This window comes from Carassius auratus, chromosome 2, assembly GCF_003368295.1.
Source record: "Carassius auratus strain Wakin chromosome 2, ASM336829v1, whole genome shotgun sequence".
NCBI lineage: Eukaryota > Metazoa > Chordata > Actinopteri > Cypriniformes > Cyprinidae > Carassius > Carassius auratus.
The window spans coordinates 12274772-12298456 of record NC_039244.1 but is presented as its reverse complement, the minus strand read 5'-3'; the positions used below and the strand labels follow the sequence as shown (position 1 = coordinate 12298456).

At 35.9% G+C, this 23685-nt stretch overlaps 1 protein-coding gene across 1 annotated transcript in view; it reads left to right on the top strand.

Annotated features, from left to right (window-relative positions):
• LOC113115821 (phospholipid phosphatase-related protein type 5-like) overlaps nt 1-21903 on the top strand; it is a 29311-nt gene extending 7408 nt beyond the window's left edge. The window contains exons 2-6 of the mRNA XM_026283455.1: nt 2882-3014; nt 7660-7910; nt 12173-12349; nt 17491-17625; nt 19873-21903. Coding sequence (XP_026139240.1) covers nt 2882-3014; nt 7660-7910; nt 12173-12349; nt 17491-17625; nt 19873-19902 — 726 coding nt within the window. The 3' untranslated portion in view covers nt 19903-21903. The remainder of the gene's footprint in view (nt 1-2881; nt 3015-7659; nt 7911-12172; nt 12350-17490; nt 17626-19872) is intronic.
• Nucleotides 21904-23685: the final 1782 nt, after the last annotated feature.

Sequence of the window (23685 nt, the reverse complement as noted above, 5' to 3'; positions counted from 1 at the left end):
AACAGTAGATTAACACAGGTGTGTTGTAGTTAAAACTTTGGAGGCAGAAGGCAGACTAATAGAATTCTCTCTTTGGGCTGCATCTCACATTCTTCATATTAAATATGAATATATGGAAACAAATAAAAAACTTAAAGAATTTTTGGCCGGCCCATATGCCAGTTAGAGAAACTGTCTCGCTCTCGAGGATTGGCTGTTTGACATTTATAGGAAAGGATGGCATGATGTCTATATTAGGAGTGAACAGTGAATCATGCCACTCCACATGAAATGCATAAGTTTCCATGAAAGTCATGAAAGGATTTGTCTCCTGTTCACTGACAGATCAGACCATATTAATATTTAATTATTGAAAAGTGTACATTCTGAATTTTCGTATATTTAGTAATATTGAGATATCACTGATGTTGTAAACCTGGAGTTTGCTGCACTGTTGAGTTGGCACAAGAGTTCACAAGTTCACCTGTCACTTCCTGTGTTTTTTTCATTGGTGTTGGAATATGGGTATTGGTACTGGAATAAGGGTGCTGGGCTCCTCTGCAGGTCTTCGTGTGCTATGAATTGGTTGCAGATGCTTTGTATTCTAAATGACATACACAGTTGTAAATGAGTAACCTGTTTTTTTTTTTTGGTTTCTACATGTATTAAGAAAACATGAAGTGTACATAGTGAACAATTACATTATGTAGTTGAATAAGAATAAAAAAAGTTATTTTGATCTATTTGATGAACCAATGGGTTAACAAAAATGGGTTAACAAAACTGGTAGCTGCTGGGTTACTAACATCTAAAACACCCTGATGAAAAGTTTCACTTAGTTTCATCCTCTCTAGGCCACATTTTATAATGAAAGTTTATTTTTTTTTGGCAAAAATTGTACTTTTAGTGTCACGCTGTCAGTCTCTGTTTTCCTGGGTGTTCCCTAATGAGCTCACTTCTCCTTAGGCACTTCACCATAGGCACTTTAATTCCTCTAGTCTGGTCCTGTCTTCACAGTAATTGCACTCCAGTTAATCACACAGGTGCAGACAATCCTTTGTCATTATTCTCCCTATAAAAAGCTGTCCTTCTCTGTTGTTTGTATGGAGTCCTTACCGTCTGTGTACCTATGATCTCGGCTCCCGAGATTACCCCTTTCCTTCTCGTTCTTCTGAGTTCCCGTTCCGGTTCTTTGTTTTGTTTTGTTTGTCTCCTTGGACTGTTTATTTTGTATTCCCTTTTTGTGCAATAAATACCAGCAATTGGATCTTACCCTCTCCTTTTGTTTCCTAAACACACATCGTCACATTTAGGGGTACAACAACTCAGCACTGGGGCAGTATCTTTAACCTCTAAAAGGTTCATCATGTATAGTTCATAATAGTAGTCTATTTTACTGAAAGTGCAAACTTGGATATTGGATATAAAAATATTGGCAATTAAAAGTTAAAAGTGAATTTATGCCAAACAGTTAATGAAAGCAAGCAAAATGTTTATTTTTGTACACACACACACACACACAGTGGCAAGAGCAAGTTTGATAAAATCTTTGAAAATATCTTGATTTCTGCATTAATTACTTAAAATGTGGTCTGATCTTTATATAACTTACAATAACAGACTAAACTAATAACATGGATAATTTTACTTGTACATTTTTATGGTAGGGAAGTAAAACCTTTTTATAGCTTGTATTTTCTTGAATACATTCACAGCAGAATGGAGAAAGTGTCAAACCCTGAAATTAGGTACTTATAGATCTTTCTTTAGCAGCAAAATCTTCACTACATCTTTTCTGTAGCTGCTTTTTGCAATTTTGGACCATCCCTCCCCCTAAATGTTTAAGTGTATCAATATGTCTGGGTTGATAGTACATCCTTCTTTATGCCACACACAGTGACTATGTTTACATGCTGTTAAAATTCGGGTTATGGTCGGGTTAAGGTCACTATTTGGGTTTCTGAAACATTCGGGATAACCCGTTTACATGCGTGAGCAGAGAGAGTTACTCCTGTATACATGGAATGTGTAATCAGTCACCAATATCCCCATGTAAACAGCGACGCACGGTTAGCGTCTGGACGTAATACGCAATATGCGTCATTTCCGATTCTTCTTCCTGTATCCAAAGACTCAAAAGACCAAGATTCCTTGCGAATAGAACATGCGCAGAACACACATTTTGATGGGGATATGCAGAAACGCATTTACAAGACCAAATATTCGGGTTAGAAAAGGGGTACCCCAGGTATAATGATATGAGCATATCCGGGTTTTTGCCGGTGTGTTTACATGGCCGTGCGCGACCGGGTTATTGCTAATATCCCGGTTTTGAAAGGGTTATTTATTGGCTGCATGTAAACGTAGTCAGTGTCTTGTTCACCTTAAAGTTGATCCTGTACAGGATTCAATGCATTTGTTATTGATGAAAGGCATTCGAAAAGGCCCTGGATTGCCTATAAATCAGACTGAATCAATTTATAGCAAGTTATCATGAACCCCCATAGCCTTCTACAGCTTTATTCTTTCACAACCATCCAGCACTAATTAGGACTGTTTTTTTTATGCTTCTTTTGACCCTGGTGCACCCTGACACTTCGGCAAAATCAGGTTCAAGACCCTGCTGAGAACTGGCTTCTGGCCGGCACAAAATCAACGTCTAATCATATCCATTGTGTTCATGAATTGGTCTTTATGCGTGTTCCTGTGTTACAAATAGCCGAAATACAGCCTGATTTTGTCTTCAAGCTAAAATAATTAGATTTTAGCTTCATTTAGATTATAGTTCTATGTAAAGATCAATAAAAAAACAATAAAGCGGGAGAAGAGAGAGTGTCTACAAAAGAAAAGTATAGCATTAAATTGCTCTTATTTGATTAGTTTTTTTTTTTTTTGTCTGCAGATTACAGTGACAGAATCCGTGCTCTTCTTGCTGCAGTATGTCTCAGAAGATCTGGACAATCGTGAGAAGATCATTGTGATGGGCGACTGTTGTTATCTCAACCCTCTGGTCCGAAGGACATTTCGTTTTCTTGGTAAGTCTTCACAGACAGAAGTGCACTAATTAGTGCAAATGTAGACATAGACTTTTGTCTTTTTCTTGTGCATCTGCACCTGCTGCAGAAGAAAGGAAAATTGAGATGTCAGACACACATACAGTACTTGCGAGTTTCTTGTGTGGGACAGAGAAATTGAGGTTCCTGAAGTGTCCCGCCCCAAGAAAAAAAATTAAAATCATCATCAAATTACTAAGCAACCACTGAATGGAATAACAAAAAATAGGTATCACTTTAAAGCTTAGAAACTCAGCTAATGTATGTAATTATTTTTTCATATTAGATTATAACTTGAAATATGCATAGAACTTGAAAAATGGCACAGTATTCTTTTTTAAAAATTCTCCAGATTAAAAAGAGCCCAAATTTAACATAATACGTCAATTAGATCCAGAGATATTCCGCATAGAGCTATAACCAGACAGGTGCAAGTGAGATGCAGCAAAAAAAAAATTGATAAATGAAATAAACAAACAAAACACAAAATGAATAAATAAACAAACAAACAAATAATAAACAACAACAAAACACTATATCTTTCACGTGGCGTTTTCTTTCGTAATTTAATAAAATAGGCATAGATCGTGGAAAATAGCACATCATTATTTGCAGCAGATTCTCACTATTGAAATGAGTCCAAAATAATCAAATAATCCAAATAGCCAATATAATACATTGCATCGTTCTTGCGTAAATAATACCTAAACCCATGATTTGAATAAATCATTTGAAGAGCTTTATTGAACATTTGGCGAATAAAATGTAAGACAGCATGTTTCTGTCTATTCTAGATATTTTTTTATAATTAATAACTATAGATATACATGACTATGTACCATTTTAAAGCTAAGTAATTCAGTTTTTGAATGCATTCAACCATTCTGATAATCTCTTAACGAGTACTGAGCAGAGTGGGTGTATTGGAGCGGCAACAATTCGTTTTTCGCACTCTAAACATTCAGTGATCACAATGATTTCCGTAAGTTTTGAAATATCTGTTCAGAACTTGTATTAAACAAAAAAATAAATACACGATAATAGAATAAATGTTTTAACATGGTTTATTGGTACAATTAACCCACTTTTATATTAAATGACAGTTTAACTCATTTGTCAGTGCAGCGTCTCTATACTACAGTGAAGGTGAGGGTTGTAGTTACTTCAGAAACAGAAAGTAAAATTATGCTGGAACTTTTCAATTTTTAAGCAGATAAATCAAAGGACAGCATTGAAAATAATTTTCTGCACTCCTGAATGTTTCTATGTGCATGCGATTTGTACGTTTTCTGAGGGCTACAACTTGTACCACTATGTTCACACCTTTTGTCTCGGAAGTATAGCATTTTTTTCTCGCTATATTGTAATTACCATAATTACAAGATTCCAACTTGTAAAAAGCATTCACATCCTCGTAAAACTTATTTTTACAGAGAGCTATGGCTTGTACCATGTGACCACTGAACCTGACACGAAACCAGAGAAAAATGGCGGCACTTCCAATAGTAAAATGTAGATAAGCAGTTATTTAACCCTCTCAGGCTCAAATTAAGTTTTAGTAACTTTAGTAACCTTTAGTAAAGTTTTTAGTACTCCAGATACATAAAATATGTATCTGGAGTAATAAGGTTTTCAGTTACTTTACTGTTGCAAATCTGCAACACCTGCCTTGAGAGGGTTAAGCAGTTTTGCAGTTAGCTCTCAGAAAACTCTGATTACGATTCCGATTTCTACGAGGATGTGAACACTTTTCACAAGTTGGTATCTCGTAATCATAGTAATTACGATATAGCGTGATCACACCTTAACTACTTTTACAATAAACTGTTTAAAATGAGAATTCATCCAATCAATATTGAGTATCCACATATTACAAACAAACATGCTTGAGATAGCCTATAACCTCCCGCATTCGCCCATTGCCGTCATCCAAGTCAAGTCAAGTCACCTTTATTTGTTTAGCGCTTTATATAATACTGATTGTGTCAAAGCAGATTTACAGTGTCAAACAGGAAAGTACTTTTTCAGTAAAGTGGGACAATAACAATGAGTCATTTCCTAAAGCTAAAGTCAGTTCTGATGATTCAGTGATGTCATCAACCAGTTCAGCTCTCTTCCAGTAGTGTCTGTGCAATCAGTCAAGCGTCCCCAACTAAGTAAGCCAAAGTAAGGAACCAAAACTCCATCGGTGACAGAAATTCTTCACCTTCCTTCTGATTTGAGTGATCGACATATCTGTCAAGACACAGTAGCTATTGATATTTAATGTGTGAATTCTTGATAAAATACAGTTAAATTATTAATGGCTGTTGGCAGTGAAAATAACATGGCATATCTATAATATTAGCCAACAGCAGTTTTACATAAACAGTTACCATAAGTGAGTCATCCGAAACTTCATAAGTGTACACTGGATGATTTTTGTCTTTTCTGAAATGATCTAGAAAGCATTATTCCAAAAATTACAGAAATTCATAGAATGTTCCCATCCTTGCAAAACCAAAATAAGCAAAAATATATATATAATAACATTTATAAAATAAAATAAATTTTTTTACAAAAACGTATCTGTACTGATCCAGTGTTTCATAATTAATAACAAAATGAAAAATAAATGAAATTTACCTGACTTAAATATTTACCAAAATATTGAAGCTAGGTAAAAATATACAGTGCAATTATAATTAACAACACAGAATTGCAGAAGGACCATAAAAATGTAAGCGAAACAATTCTTTGTTACATTGTGTTATACATGTTAAAGAACTGATTCACCTGTCTAAATTGCAATGGGGAAGCAATATTGTATAGTTTTAGTAAAGTATACTAGATTGTGGTAGTCTGCTCCGTCTTTCACAATATAGCATTTAGAACATAACCTCCAAAAAAAAAAAAAAAACACACTTTTCCTTAACATAAACCTTTATTGGGTTCATCCTGAAACAAATGCTGTAAGTGTATTAACGCAGTAAGTGTTAGAGAGATGTTGTATAGTTGCTGCATTATTTCAGCACAGTAAATTCACTGTCTTGTCTGTTATGCGGCTCCTCTCAGTTTAAGTGTGCAGTTATGTAGTTTTATGAACCATATGACTACTCTTGCATTTCGTCGTGAGAATATCTCAACTGAAATTCAGTGCTGTGCCACATTAGATTTCTGGTTAAAAATGTAGTCCTCTGGAGGATAAAGAAAATGTTTGTTAATGTGGGGGCTGATGGAGGAGCTGTGTTAGTAAACTGACAGCGGTAGTGCTCGTTGTAAACCATACTTTCAGTCTGCTGCGTCTCCAAGCTCTGTTCATAGAAAACATTCAATGTGACAAAGCTGCCCACACTTACATTAAGATTTGAGTCCCATTCCTCTGCTTTCTTTCCTAATATTTTGGTTGTAAAAATGATATAGCCATCCAAGCACTGAATGGTCTGTCATTTTCCATGATGTGATTACAGTTTGGCAACACTCATAATTTCAGGATTAGTTTCCTTTTTATTTTATTTTTTTTAAGGAGAAGCATTACATTAATTATGAAGAAAATTATGTGCAATTAATCATCCCACTTGACCAGTATGTAAACTACCTTTCAAAAAATTTGAAATTTCTTTTCTTTTCTTTTCTTTTTTTATAGCAGTTAAAAAAACGTAACATTGACCAATGTGCTGTGCTATCTCTAAATAAAAATTACACAGTATTAACTTTCTGACAAACACTGACCAAAAACTAATTTTTTTATAAATAAATAAAAAAATAACTCTAGCTAATTATTCAGCGCCAAATCCTAATTCAATTACTTTAAATTTTCGTTTAAAATAACTTAGTGACAAAGCCAGTCGTTTTTTAAACTTTATATTCATCCTGGAAAAAAGAAATCCTGAAAAGGGTGTATTACAATTACCACAGAAATATTAAGCAGCACAACTATTTTCAATAATAATAATAATAATAATAATAATAATAATAATAATAATAAATCTTTAAGTGAAGTGACATTCAGCCAAGTATGGTGACCCATACTCAGAATTTGTGCTCTGCATTTAACCCATCCGAAATGCACACACACAGAGCAGTGAACACACACACACACTGTGAGCACACACCCGGAGCAGTGGGCAGCCATTTATGCTGCGGCGCCCGGGGAGCAGTTGGGGGTTCGATGCCTTGCTCAAGGGCACCTAAGTCGTGGTATTGAAGGTGGAGAGAGAACTGTACATGCACTCCCCCCCACCCACAATTCCGTCCGGCCCGAGACTAGAACTCACAACCCTTCGATTGGGAGTCCAACCCTCTAACCATTAGGCCACGACTTTAGCACCAAATAGGCATATTAGAATGACATCTGAAGGATCATGTGACACTGAAGACTGGATTTATGGCTGCTGAAAATTCTGCTTTGCCCTCAGAAGAATAAATTAAATTCTGAAAAATATAAAAATAGAAAAAAGTTATTTTAAATGGACATAATATTTCACAATATTGGTGTTTTGACTTAATTTTTGATCAAATAAATGCAGCCTTGATGAACATATACAGTAGGACTTCTTTCGAAGACATAACATCTTAATTTCTTAATCTTCTAAATCTTAAAATCTTAAAACTGAAATCCTAGATTTTTGTCTTTGTGTTCCTCCAGGTGTGTACGCATTTGGCCTCTTTGCCACAGATATCTATGTAAATGCCGGGCAGGTGGTAACAGGAAATCTGTCTCCATACTTCCTGACGGTGTGCAAACCCAACTACACAGCACTGGGGTGCCAACAGGTGGTGCGTTTCATCAACCAACAGGAAGCCTGCACAGGCAATGAAGATGATATCTTACAAGCTCGCAAATCCTTCCCATCCAAAGAGGCGGCCATCAGTGTTTATGCAGCTCTTTACATTGCTGTGAGTAAACTAGACATATACACATACACAAAAGCAAGAGACGAGTCAAACTCTGTTGTTTCGGATTCATTCGAATTAATTTTTTAACAGCAAAAAATACATTAAATACAAACCTGGTCCAATGCTTTTTTTTTTAATCTTGCAGTTTATAAAGGCTGTGTGCACAAATTAATAAAAAATACAGCCTGTAGTAAATTAGGGTCAAACCAAAGGTAGAAACCGATAATTCCAAACTAAATTATGACACCAGTCTATTATTGCTAAACATTATTGTCACACCCCTGGACTCATTATGTTGTGTTTTCCCCTTCATGAGTTCCGTTTCCCATGTTTATTGTGTCATTATGTTCTAGTGTGTCTGTCATTAACATTTGCCTTATAAATTCAGTGTTTGGGTGTACGGTCTTGTCGATGTGTATGTGTGTTTCTGACTTCTCCCTATGGATTACCCCATGTGGAATATTAAAAACTTTGTATCATCATCTTCCTTGTTACATGTTTCTCTCCCACACCACACCATGACATTTATACATAGAGCTCAGAGAAAAATAAAACAATAATTAAAAAACTTACTGTGATATGATATGATGTATAAAATAAATATGCATGGCTTGTGCAAGTGGTGCTTGGTAGACTTTAATTGTTCTCCGATTTAAGATTTTATAAAGAGCTTTTTGATTTTGCTCCAACACCCCTTCAAGTCCTGATGAAAAAATCAATTTATCCATGATATGGTATTGATCCAATTGAAAGAGAACAGCTGCACAATCACTTAAGCATAGGCAATTTACAGGTGCATCTAAAAAAATTTAATATCATGTAAAAGGTCTTTATTTTTTGTAATTTAATAAATAAAGCAAACTTATATTCTGGATTCATTAAACACAAATTTAAATATTTCAAGAGTTTTTTGTTTTAATACAAATGGTTACTACTTACAGCTTAGGAGAAAAAAAATCAGTATCTCAAAATAATTTGAATATTCCATTTTGAACTTGATTAGTTTAATTAATTTTGAGTATAAATACTGGGTACCTCTTGGGCTAGTTTAGAACATACAGTACAGCCACAATTATGGGAAAGACTACTGACTTGACAGTTGTCCAGAAGACAATCATCAACACCCTCCACAAGGAGGGAAAACCACAGAAGATCATTGCTGAAAGGGATGGCTGTTCACAGAGTGCTGTACCAAAATATATTCATAGAAGGTTGACCGGAAGGGGAAAGTGTGGTAGGAAAAGGTGCACAAGCAACAGGCATGACCACAGCCATGGGAATATTGTCAGGAAAAGCCGATTCAAGAACTTGGGAGAGTGTCACAAGGAGTGGACTGAAGCTGGAACATCAAGAGTCACCACACTCACACCTCACTCAGGCATCTTCAGGAAAAGGGCTATAAGCTGTCACATTCATAGGACCAAGCCACTCCTGAATCAAAAAAAAAAAAAAAAATAATAATCTCAGAAGCATTTCACTTTGGGTAAGGAGAAAAAGAACTGTGGTTCAAGTCCTCTTTTCAGATGAAAGTACATTTAGTATTTCATTTGGAAATCAGGGTCTGGAGTCTGGAGGATGACTGGAAAGGCACAGAATCCAAAGTCCAGTTTTATCAAGTCTAAAGTCAAAGCAGCCATCTACCAGGATATTTTAGACAACTTTATGCTTCCATCTGCTGACAAGCTTTATGGAGTTGCTGATTTCCTTTTCCAGCAGGGCTTTAGCACCTGCCCACAGTGCCAAAACCACTTCCAAGTGGTTTGATGACCATGATATTACTGTGCTTGATTGGACAGCCAACATGCCTGACCTGAACCTCACAGAGATCTATGGGGTATTGTGAAGAGGAAGATAAGTAACACCTGACAAACAATACAGAGGAGCTTAAGGCTGCTATCAAAACAACCTGGGCTTCAGGAACGCCTCAGCAGTGCCACAGGCTGATAGCATCCATGCCACGCCGCTTTGCAGCAGTAATTCATACAAAAGGAGCCCCAACCAAGTTTTGAGTGCATAATTAAACCTGCTTTGGAGATCTTGATCTTTTGTACATATTTTTTTGATTGATCTTTGAGAAAAAAGTCATAGCAATCAGAATTAAAACAAAGAAAACTTTTTAAATATTTCAGTTTGTGTGCAATGAATCTAAACTATAAGTACGTTTTCTCTTTTAATTAAATTACAAAAAATAAAGAACTTTTCCATGATATTCAATTTTTTTGAGATGCACCTGTATTATCCATCCTTTTGGCTAGTAGCCTTTATCAAGGTACCTTGTGGGGGTACGTTGTAGAATGAATAACTTATCCTTAAGTGAGTGTGTAAATGGCTACTAGCTGAAATGTTGGAGAATAAATAGCCTATTCTTAAGTGTGTGTGCTTTTGTTCTCTCTCAATTAGATTTAAATTTTTCACTTCAACTTTCAAAGTACTTTCACTTTGCTTCACTTGCTCCACCATGGTATTGATCCAAGGCTTCATAACATGTTTTTTTTTCTTCTTTTTTTTTTAATGGTGCCACTTTTTATAAGCATAAAAAGCTGTTTTTTGTATTTGTAAATATATTTTACAAATATATAAAAATAATAAAAAAAAAATTCATTTTCAATTAGTTCTCTAAAGGTCTTTAAGTTGCTTTGCTAGCACTCTGATTTTTGGTCGTGTTAACAACTTTACGATTTATACAGGGATGTCCAATCTTGCTCCTGGAGGGCCACTGACCTGCTCCAACCCCAATTAAACATACATGTATCTGCTAATCAGAATCTAAAATTACTAACTAACTTCCAGGCAGGTATATTGGAGCTAAACTCTGTAGTGCATCGTCCCTCCAGGAGCAGGATTTAGCAGCTCTGATTTATGATTCATCCAGAGGTTTGTAGAAATGCATCTAAAAAGTCATACAAGGTCAAATCCATTAGATGTTAGGCAATGTCACAAGTTAATATACACAGCATTTTGTGCAATGCCAGAAATGTCTGTAGCAAGACATGGAAATGAATAAATAAATAAATAAGAATCATGTAAGTACATATTTCTCCTAGTAATCTTGAAACCTTAACCGTGCCAATCAAATTAATTACTCAACGTGACTCCAGTCATTAAATGAATCAGAAATAGTTTACATTCCACATAGATATTATGTGTATGTTTTAATGCTAGCAGCCTTAAGACAGATGGTAAACCATGCAATTTGGTCTTTAAGGACAGTGGTTTTCAAACCTGTCCTGTAGGCACCCCTTAAAAAGTTTGAGTTTTGAATTAGATAAAAATGAGGAAGTAATTTGAGGGTTTCTGCAAGTCTTAAAATGATCTGATTATTTTTGTTTAAATATGAGATGATGTTTGAAGATGAGAATGTTTTCTTTACTTGTTCTAAAAGAATCTGCAGAAACCCTGGTATGTTTACGCATTGGTTACATATTTGAATTTTGAAATTATTGTTATTATATGATATCGGATATTTAATTGCACATGCTTACACTTAATATTACATTTAGATTATCTTTGGCATCATCTAATGCTCACTTAAAGTTAATCTCTAAAAGCATCACTAATAATTTAATGAAACTGTTAAATGTAATCTTGAGCAAATATTAATATGCATTTTCCATACTGTACAGTATGAAGTTGTGAAACCTAAATCACTTGCAACATTTAAAATTATTCACTTGACTTTAAGTTTTTAGTATCGGCCATTTATCATTAATTGGCCATAACATGGAAAGAATCAGCATTTTAATCAGTGTATCCCTAGACCTATACAATGTGGGCTTCCTTGGGAACAATTAAAAGGAAGCTTGGTAGAATGAAAAGGCCATCTGTCTGAATGCTGCTGGTGCTCCTTGCTCAAGACATTAATAGTTGTACTTGATCAAATCCTCACAGTGAGATGAATGCCACCCCCACCTTTCCTCTTTCCCCTAAGGCTTGATTCAGGATAAAAGCAAAGCAGGTAGCCTTCAGATGCCACTCTTTCAGTCAATGCCAATGTCTGGGATAAATGAAACAATGTAGCTGAACCATAGATATGTATTTAATTTACAAATATACAAACACTGCAAATGTTTACCGATCAGTGTAATTGGTGCATGTGTGCAGTTTATTATTCTAAAAGCCACAGTTTAAAAACAGTTAAACTGAAACCTGTGTTTTCAGACAAACATGCCCACATGTGAGCAGGGAATGATTGAGCTATGAAAAGCATTTACACAGCTGTTGAAGGATGAAGATGTATTACAGAGTGCTCTGTTTCTCCTCAGATGTACATCACATGCTCGGTGAAGGCCAAAGGGACACGGCTGGCCAAGCCGGTGCTCTCTCTGGGGCTCATTTGTCTGGCCTTCCTAACTGGGATTAATCGAGTGGTGGAGTACCGCAACCACTGGTCTGATGTCATTGCTGGCTTCATCATCGGAGGAGCCATTGCTGTCTTCATGGTGAGTTCACTTCTGACACACTAATAGTAAATATTCAAATGCAGTTCATATGCATACTTGTTTGTGCTTATTTTATAAAGATGCTTTTAATCATATAATGTTTAATTACGTCAATAAAGACTATAGAAATGAAATGTTGGGGTGGGTAAATTTTTTTAAATAATTTAGGAAGAAGTCTATTATGGCTGCAATTATTTGATCAAACATACAGTAAAACATTTAATATTGTGAAATATTATTGTTTTCAATAATAATATATTTTAAAATGTAATGTATTTCTGTGATGGCAAAGGTTCATTTATAGCAATCATTACCACAGTCTTCAGTATCACACGTTTCTTCAGAACTTATTCTAATATGCTGTGCTTTAAAAATGTTTGGGAAGTGGGGAACATCAACAGTTTGAAAATGCCCTTCAAAGAGTGTAGACAAATTGTACATAACATACCTCATAGTACTGAATAATTTAACAGTGGTATAACAAAAATACATACTAAAAATCTCTGTTCAAATGCCTCATAGACTTGAAAGTGCCTTTGATTTTTACAGTGCTCATTGGTTTTGAATAGCAAGGTGTGATCTGATAGGCCAGCTATCCAGTGCATTGTGATCAGCCAAATTCCTCAAGTGTGTGACGGAAATGTAATGTCCCTTGACATACCATGATGCCACTTCCTGGTGTTCTAAATAATGCTACCTATCAGATTATGCTACCGACATTGTATTTATCTAACTGTAAGGGTAGGTTAAGGGTTAGGGTAGGAGTATGTTAATAAAGGATTTTGCTTCCAAATTATGCTGCTATCTGTTTAAGTGAGAAGTAGCAAAACCTGACAGGGTAGAACAAATCGTCAGAACACCGGAGACAAAACCAATAAAACCCATTACAAACAAGGCATTTTGTTGCATCCAGTGGGGACATAATTACATATTATAATGACTTACAGTATGCTGTATTTTTACATGCAGTGACCCTCTGATCTGGATACAGACTGGATTTGGTAGCTACAGTGACCTCAGAATAAGAAAGAAACAGACTAACATTAGCACTAACATTGGCAGATGTAAAAGTGTTATGTGTAAGCCAGGTTAAAGAGATGGGTATTTAATCTAGATTTAAACTGACAGAGTGTGTCTGCCTCCCGAACAATGTTAGGTAGGTTATTCCCGAGTTTTGGCGCTAAACAGGGAAAGGATCTGCCGCCCGCAGTTGATTTTGAAATTCTAGCTATTATCAGATTGGCAGAGTTTTGAGAACGCAATGGACGTGGAAGACTATAATGCAATAAGAGCTTGTTTAAATACTGAGGTGCTAAACCACTCAGGGCTACGTAATTTTTAATAGGGTCTCTAGCTGCTGCATTTTGGACAAGCTGGAGTTTGTTTTTTAAGCTTGCAGAGCAACCACCCAATAAAACATTACAATATAACATTGAGGTCATTAATGTATGTATGAATGTTTCTGCATTTGACATTGAGACCATAGGTCATAATTTAGATTATTTTTCAATTTCAAAAATAAGAATTTTACAAATGCTAGAAACGTGGCTTTCAAAGGAAAGACTGCTATCAAATAGCATACCTATGTTCCTACCTGATGATGAAGAATTGACAGAGCAGCCATTAAGTCTTAGACTGTGTTCTAGGTTATTACATGCAGAGGTTTTATGTCTGATAATTAACACCTCTCTTTTTATAGAAATTAAACAGTAAGAAATTACTCTTCATACAGTTTTTTATGTAGATTATGCATTCTGTTCGTTTTTTTAAATGTGTATGTTTCGCCGGGCTGCAAAGTTAAATAGACATCAGTATAACAGTGAAAGCTAACGCCATGTTCCTGATGATATCTCCCAGGGGTAACATGTAAAGCATGAAATGTAACGGCCCTAGTACTGAGCCTTGAGGAACTCCATACTGCACTCTTCATTCACTGCTATGAATTGATGGCGGTCAGATAACTATGATTTGAACCATGCTAATGAACTTCCACTAATGCCAACAAAGTTTTCTAGTCTATTCAAAAGAATGTTGTGGTCAATAGTGTCAAACGCAGCACTAAGATTCAGTAGCATTAATACAAACACAATCAGATGATAAGTGCAGGTCATTTGTAACTCTAATTAGAGCAGTCTCAGTACTATGATACAGTCTAAATCCTGACTGGAAACCCTCACAGATACAATTTTTCTCTAAGAAGGGATATAATTGTGAGGACAGAAAAAGGAGATTTGAGATCAGTCTGTAATTAACTAGTTCTTTGGATTCAAGTTGTGTTTTTTTTAAATGAGAGGCTTAATAACAGCCAGTTTGAAGGCTGTTTAGGTAATTAGTAGGTAACTATACTAATTAATGTCTAGGTCAGGGCACAGAATAGGGCACATGTATAGCTTCCTCTTCAATAAAACACCACAGTTTGTGCTGTGCTGTGCTAGGCACACTGTTGTGTAAAGAATGCACAGTGAAGATGAGAAACCCATTGTGAGCTTTAGAGAAAGATCACACATCAGCTCATGCCTGCTTGACACACATTAGGCATAACAGCATTGTGAGTGAGTTTGTGGAATCGTGGCTATTTTCTGTGGTGCTGTAGTCATACTGTACAAGATGTGCACTGACCTATTTCTGTTGTTTGGGTGGGATGGAGTGGGGGGGTTGCAGGTTGGAAGGTGAATATAGCCATCAAACTCATGGTCAGATCAAATCTTATAATGCATCACATCACCAGGATGCAGTAAAAAGGAACACCAGTTTGTGCTTAAGTAAATGTATTACAATATTCTTGCAAATGCGTGTCTCCTGTTTTCTTTTCTTTTTTTTTTCTTTCTTTTTTTGCAATGGAGTTTAGGTCAGGGCTCAACAAGAATGACTCTTTTTTTCTGCTGACATAATTTGAAGAGTACTTCATATTTTACTTTAGCTTTTATGTTTGTCAGGAAAACATACTAAGCTATACCATACAAGCAAGAGGGCTGTTATACAGAATATTAATATTATTATATATATATAATATTATATAGGAAATTAAGCCAAAGCAGAATGTCTTTGACCAATACACAGTATCTGTGTTTGGCTCCTGAATGAATCGATGTTCAAATCGGTGTAAATGATGGTAACATTTTGCAATAAGGTTGTATTAGTAAATGTAATTTAATGCATTAGTTAACATGAACTAACAATGAACAACACATCTGTTCAGCATTACTTAATCTTTGTTTGCGTTAAAATAAGCATATACTAATAAGTTCACAAATTCCTTTAGTAAATATGTTTTCAATAAAATAAACACAACACAGCATGACAGCCACTTGCAGACAACTGCTGCACACAAACAAGACCAAAACACAAAATAAAACCCAGGCCTGGTTCTCTCTCGCAAGGACATTCACTATTTTCTTCTTCAACCTCTGTGTGCTCAGTTTTGCCTTGTGCTTTTGGGTCATTGTCATGTTGGAAGGTAAACCTTCTTCTCATTGACAACTTTCTGGCCGAGGGCAGTGGATTGTCCTCAAGAATTATGATGGTATTTTGCCCCCTCCATTTTTCCTTATATTCTGACAAGTGCTCCAGTCCCTGCTACAAAGAAACACCTCATAACAGGATATTACCACCTCCATGCTTTACTGTAGGAATGCTGTTATTGGGATGGTAAGCTGTATTTGATTTCCACCAGACATATTGTTTGATGTTGAGGCCAAATAATTCAATTTTAGTCTCATTTGCCTCAGAATCTTCAAGGTGCGTTTTGGCAAAGCTCAGTCATGACTGCATGTGGCTTTTTTCTTGCACCTCTCCCATTCAAGCCACATTTGTGGAGAATTTGTGATATATCTGTCACATGCACAGAATGAACAGTCTTTGTCATAAATTCCTGCAACTGCTTCAGAATTTCTGTAGGCCTCTGACAAGTTTCCTCCTGACACTTTCATTCAGTTTGGAGCACCATCTTGATCCAGGGAGGGTCTGGGTTGTACCAAATACCTTCCACTTCTTTTTTAATTTATTTTCCTGACATCTTGGTACATCTTTCACTTGGATGTTATAAGCTGCACTGAGTAAATACAGCTGTAAAAAACAAAAACTGTGTCTGTCTTCAATTCAGGCTGCAAAGCAACAAAATTTGATTATTTTAAAATGGGGCATTCTTTTTTATATCCACTGTAAATACCTTTAGTAGCAAGTTATATTAATAAAAAGTCTACAAGCATGAATAACATGTCAGTTTATGTTCAGATGATTTCGACTTTAGAATTACATTTTTTTCCAATTACCTAAATCAGTACCCAAATGGTGAATTAGCAGTGTTCATCCTTTGTGTGTTAGCTGCTACATAAACTTATATGGATATATGTAATATCAATTACCTAAACTAGTGATTCAAACATACTTCTATAATATTCTATATATTATTCACTCTTCACTGAATGAATTGATATAGGCTATAGCCATAGTTATAATAAGGGGCATTACAAGGTGCATTACATGGCATAATTAGTGCATTAAGACTATTTATAATCCATTATAAAGGATTTAAATAAAGTGTTACCAGTAATTCTTTCTGCTAGGATAAAATCACAGCTATTTAAGTCAACTTTTGAACAACGATGTTCAGTATACATCTCAAAAATCACAAAAAAAAGATGTTATTTATTAGGTATAAAATGTATGTGATCAACAACAAAACTCTCACAAGAGTGACAGAACCTCTCAAGAGTGGCGCAGCTTCATCTTTATTGTTGAGCCCTTCTGTTTAGTTCAAGACTCTGGGAGTGGAGAACGCCCTAAGATGTCCTCTGCTGAAACTCTCTTCTGCTATGCTGCAGTCTTTCAAGAGGCAGAGCATTGCCTGTAATGTCTCACTGAAAGTACTCATTTTGGTTCGATAATGGATGAATCTCCTCCAGGACATGAACTTGCATGTTTCCTCCCTCCCGAAAGAGCACAGAGCCTTTTTATTTTGGGCAACAAGTCATGCGAGCATCTTTGCCCTTTCAAGACTTACATAAATCATAATTTACAGCCTGAGAAAAGCCATATATGTGTATGCGTGCTACAGAAAGCCTTTCAGAGGTGTAAAACTTTCCTTTTTTCCCTTTTTTCCCTCTTTCCTTTTGTTTTCCCTATGGGCACTTTTGTGTTAGGTGGTGTGTGTGGTGAAGAATTTCAAAGGGAAGCCCTTACTAAGTGAGATACCGCCGGAGGAGTCTGTGTCCAGTGGTCCCATGATCACTCAGCCTAGCATGGAGCACACTATGGAGAAATACATAGCATCCCAGGTATTCAAACGCAAGCATTCATGTTTATTAGAATGTGTACTAAAACAGGCCAGTTTCTATCTAAAATAACATTAACTGTAGAGTGAAAAATATTTTTCAAAGTTGTAAATTATGATTTTCAAACAGCAGTTCAGATTTTGGTTGTATTCACCAGATACAAGAGTATAAAGACACAAGACAGCAGGTCCTGGATTCTTTCTCTGATATTCGCTATTGCTTTGCAAATTCGTAAGTCCAGTCCATTCGTAAGCGCCACCAAGACATAGTTTCATTTAACAACAGCAGCTCTGGGCATGTGACCAAAAACTTAAATCTGATTGGTTGGACAGTTTTCTTCGCAGTGTGATAGAATGGAGATTCGAATTAAAAATCTTGAATGCACTAGTTTTTGTGCACCAAATATTCGTCTTGCCTGTTCACACTCTGATTGGCTGTCATTATCTTCTTTCGTTGGAGCTGGAGAAAATCGTTCTGAAATTGATTCTAGCGACATTGTTCTTCTGTGCCTGTATTGTTACAGTTGTGGTGGGTGTGGACTTTGACTTTTATAGTTATCATAATTATATTCCCTGGTGAGAAGGGCCTTAACTCTAATATAGATGAGCTTTTTACATATGGCTCATACAAGATCATTTACCCGCACTTGAAATATTAACAACACGTTAGCTTTATGTGGGTCATTTTATGACTTTGCCTTTGGCAGATTTTGCAGCATTAAAATTTAAACTCTTACTGTATGGCTATGAATTTAAAACCTTAAATGGTAACACACGTTTCTGGTAAAGGGCCTTTAAGATTTCAGCAATCAGAGATGAAATCCTGAGGAATAGCAGCTGTTTGATAAACAGTCCTCTCATTTTAGCTTCTTTTTTTTTTAAGTGCTGAACTCAATCTCATTTCACTTCAGTTACTTTTATAGAATAATAAAATACTTTTGATTACAGCCATCACATTGAACAGCCTTTGGATACTGAATATTATGTTCTGAATGTTAAATATTCTTCCCTAGTAAATCCCATTATTTCTTTTCAGTATTTTCTTCATTCAGCTGCTTTGCCTCAGGCAGGAATTTCTTGTATATGTGTCATAAGAGATCAGAGTAAGTCAGTGGGTTTATCTTCCAGTCTCTGACAAAATAGCCACATCTAGCTGAATATATCACGTCTACATGCTGCTTCTGAATGAAAACGTTGGATTACGCTTGCACACCTCTTTTATTGTTGTTGTTTATTTACAGGTTTACATGAATATGATTTTAAATCCCATGTTTCCCAATTCAACTTCCATCCTCAATATCATCCACTGACTAATGTTTATACAGTACCTAACTGTCCACAGATCAGATATACACTGCTGATTGTTTCAGTATTTGTTACGTCCCGTGACTCAAAAGGGGACGCAACAAAAACTGGGACATAAGAAAGCCAATTCGTAAAAAAAGTCATCCGACTTCTACTGGAAAAAAGCCCAATGAATAACCAGGTCGTCACAGTATTCAACACCATTCTTCAGCAGGGCTGCCATACGATATTTAACAAGTATTGGTCCCCTTGAGGTCATGAACCCACAGTCTGGTAGCAGATATTGTCGTCTTTGAAGTCCATTATGCATCACAATCAACAGGAGTCTTGCCCTTCTTTGATTAATTGTTCAATATGACTTCCCAGGATTCATTTTTCGATTCATATAAGGGTGAGCTCAGGGGCTCCGTGAGGCATTTCATCAAGATTACATGTAAGCCCAAGACACACAATGTGCACCTGCAAATGCCACACTTGGTTATTTTAAGGCTACGTCATTAATCTTTAAGGTAGTTATTACTTATCTCTACAGCCTTAAACAAGAAGTGTTTGCTAGGTCTTTAACTTTGCAATGAAATGGAGAGGTAGAAAAGCAACTTAGGCTGCAGTGACTTTAACACTACTTGAGTCTGAAACACCGAAAGTATAAAACAAGTACCAAACTCTTAGCAATGTAATATTTTAGTCGCGTTGGTTTCATATGGTTTAGATTTTTTTTTCAGCTGATAAAAACAAAACAATAACATTTCAGAGCTTATGCTGAGAAATATTTTATTTCAGACATCAAAAACATGGTCAGGATGTCATATTACGCACCTCATATTGAAATGATCGTATGCATAAATTGTATTTTAATGTTTTTAAATTAATTTAACAGATTCAGACAACACATGAGTTTAATGTAATTGGCCTATATATTAAACTGCATTTTTTGTTTGATTTTCAGAATCCCATCACCTATGCTGAGATCACATGACAGTGAAAAGCCATCAAGCCACAATGCTGTGGATAATGTTGCTGCTCTCCAATGCATCTTTTTACTTTGTGTGCAATGCCTATATGTGCTATTTTTTACACTTCCATTTTTAAGTGTGTCAAAAAAATAAATACAAATCTATACCTTGATGTACTCCTTTTAACCCCCTTTTTTGTTATCCCTACTTTTATTCAAACATATTTCTGTTTGCATTTTTTTGTGGTTGAATATACAGGGTATGGAGTGAATGAGAAAATGCAACATGATGTCATATGAAATGTATAATGTATAACATATCCTGATGTACTATTTACAACTGTGAGTCCATTGCTGAATTTACAAGAGGTTTCTGGCTGACAAGAAGAATTGTTGTTGATTCTCATATCAGGTTCTTCTATGATTTGGTCTGATGCTAGATTTGTAATTATTTTCTGCCTGCCATAACATATCACATCAACACAACACATTTTTCAGAGAAGCAGATTGTTTCAGTGTTGCATCAGATGCTATTCTATGTATTTTAAAGCATGTTTAAATCCCCAGTAATGTTTAGTTATGATTTGCTAATTGCTAGAGGAAACAATTTGAGTAACCAAATTTTTTGTTCAGTTTTCCAGAAACTTATATGAATATACTAGCAAATACATGGTCTCAATATACTAAAAAAAAAACTTTATTTTTTATTTCACGGGTCTGATGTGGGCATGAGGTTATAAGCAGAAATAATGATTGATTTTGGTGTCATTATGGCAGAGCAGATTATGGATTTAATTGTGACTGGCAATTGATTACAAGACTCACAAAGATTAGATGCTTAGGATTTTGCCCAAAGAGGCTGCTAGGTGAAGGATCACTTTTTGTGCTTTAACGTTACAAGTGCGTGTGTATGTGTGTGTGCTTATTTGTGAGTCTGCCCTTGATGTCGCCTCTGTGAGAACGCAGTCTCTGGTGGCCTAGACAAGGCCGTTTATTTTCTTGTCAGAGCTGGAATAATACCTGTACCTGTGAAAGAGAGAGAGCTAGACATGGAAAGAAAGAGAGGATGGACCTTCATTGCATGGAAAACGGTGTATCTCAGTCGGTTCACACAGATATACGGCAATATTTGCATTTGGATACTTTTGCGGTTTACAATCATGTTTTTCTTGTATCATCTAAGGTCTGCAGTGTTTGGTTGAATTTACATTCTGTGGAGTGGTATTTTAAACTATACTGAGCATATGTTTGATCTCTCACTGGCCAATGATGAGATTTGATTTTTAAATTCATGCTTGAATACATTAAATACCATGTCTCCTAATGATGCAAATCATTTATCCAATTTATTTCTCTACTACTCATGTAGTAGTAGTACTACAGAACATCATGATCCCTTTCATGACCAGTGTTCGTCACATTAGTTGATGCTTTCATCATGGAAAGCTTGTGCATATAACTTTTTGAGGAGTGTTTGGCTGGCTCACTGAGGGTTTTGTAAAGCACTATTTGTAAAATTGTTTTGTGATTGTGAAAGTGCAATATAAAGTGAATTTATAATTATCCGGAAAGAGCTACTGCATTACCTGCACACTGGCTTTAATTCAGGGTTATTTCTAGTGACAGTTGTGTGTTTTTTTTTTTCACTCAATAGGGTTGGGAATAAATGCACAATGGTATATTTTAAGAATATATACGTTTGAGATTATGTTCCAGTCATGAAAGCAATGAGGTAACTTAACTCCGCTCTAAGATTTTGTTTTTCCGAAGAGATTTTTTTTTTCAACAAGCTTTGCAGTATAGGTTATATCCTTCATATTTGGTTTACAAAAGGATTTGATGCCCAAAACCCAAATAGTTAAAGGAATTTTTCTTTTGAAAAAGAAAGAAATATGTTTTATAAGTATATTGTATGTTGTACAGCAGTATTACTGATCTGGTAATGACCTCAGAGACTGAACTGGAAAGGAAAGCAGATCTTCCATGAGCCCAAGATGTCAAACAGTAATAAACAATTTACCCTCAGACTCTATATGTAATTTTGTATATTTTCTGTATAATGATCATATTAATTTTTAAGAAAATGTCCTTAATACATTAAGTTTGAAGTTACATTTTCTTATTTTCAGATTCAGGTTTATTTACCGAAATTTACTGTTGTGTAAAGAAAAGAAAGTGTTCATTAACTTAATTAACAGGGCAGGATAATTTGGCAAATAAATAAATAAATATTTTTAGCCCTTTGACAATATTCTGACAACATTCTTTATAGTATATATAAAAATGTGTGATATATAAATGGGTGCTTTTTGTTAAATGTAATGAAATTAAATCTAAGAAATGTAATATATATATATATATATATTTATTATTATTATTATTATTATTATTATTTAGATATTTGGGATTCTCTTGATGAGCTTCAAGAGGTAGTCACCTGAAATGGTCTTCCAACAGTCTTGAAGGAGTTCCCCGAGAGATGCTTAGCACTTGTTGGCCCTTTTGCCTTCAGTCTGCGGCCCAGCTCACCCCTAAACCATCTCGATTTGGTTCAGGTCCGGTGACTGTGGAGTCCAGGTCATCTGGCGCAGCACCCCATCACTCTCCTTCTTGGTCATAGTTATGAAAATAAAGAAAACTCTTTGAATGAGAAGGTGTGTCCAAACATTTGGTCTGTACTGTATATATATATATATATATATATATATATATATATATATATATATATATATATATATATATACCCTGCCCCCTCTACATTATCTGAACCCAGCCGCACAAAACTCGAGATGGACGCTAAACTTAACCACATTCTCTCTAGGGCAGTGGAGGAGCTGGGTCTGGAATGGTCTCCTCCAGAGGAACCTGCGCCGCCACCATCATCCTGATCCACAGGCAAGAGAGAGGAGGGGGCTATGTCTCGCTGCAGCCGGACCAACCACAAACTGCCCCATGTGTTTTACTGTCCATCTCCAGGTGTCGACGAAGCTGTTTTTGCAGCAAACGATGGGCCCTTTGTAGCGCCCAGACAACAAAGCACTGTTATAATGCACAAAATAAAAAACACTACTCCTTCACAAAAAGAGTAGTTTTCCTCTCATACCACTCACAAGTGCTATGTCCCCCCCATGGCAGACAAATACTCGAGTCAATCCAACCTCTGTCCATCCGGGCCTCACAGTGGCAAGCCATTGTGAGATTGGGTCATGGGAATAATAAAACACGGCTATTCAATTCAAGTTTATTTATTTGTATAGCGATTTTTACAATACAAATTGTTAGCTAAACCATTTAGGGCCTTATAGGTAAGTAATGATAATTTGTAACTGATAGGGAACTTGCATGCTTTTTAAAACATTGTCCTCTCTTCTTTGTCCTCCTCTTCCCCCTCCTGCTTCATCTCTAATAGCTAACGACTTTGCAACGTTTTTCATTAATAAAATTAAACACATTAGTACACAATTTTCCACACCACAATCATTCAAGCTCATATCACCAGCACACTTACACTCATTTACATCCTTCTCTTCACTCTCTGAGGCAGAAGTCTCAAAACTCATCCTTTCTAATCACTCTACTACTTGCCCGCTTGATCCGATTCCATCTCATCTTCTTCAAGCCATTTTTCACCTGCAGTTATACCTGCACTCACTCACATCATCAACACTTCCCTCCACACTGGTATTTTCCCCTCATCATTTAGACAGGCACGTATAACTCCACTACTTAAGAAGCCCAACCTCAACCCATCTCTTTTAGAGAACTACAGATCAGTTTCTCTTCTTCCTTTCATTGCAAAAACACTTG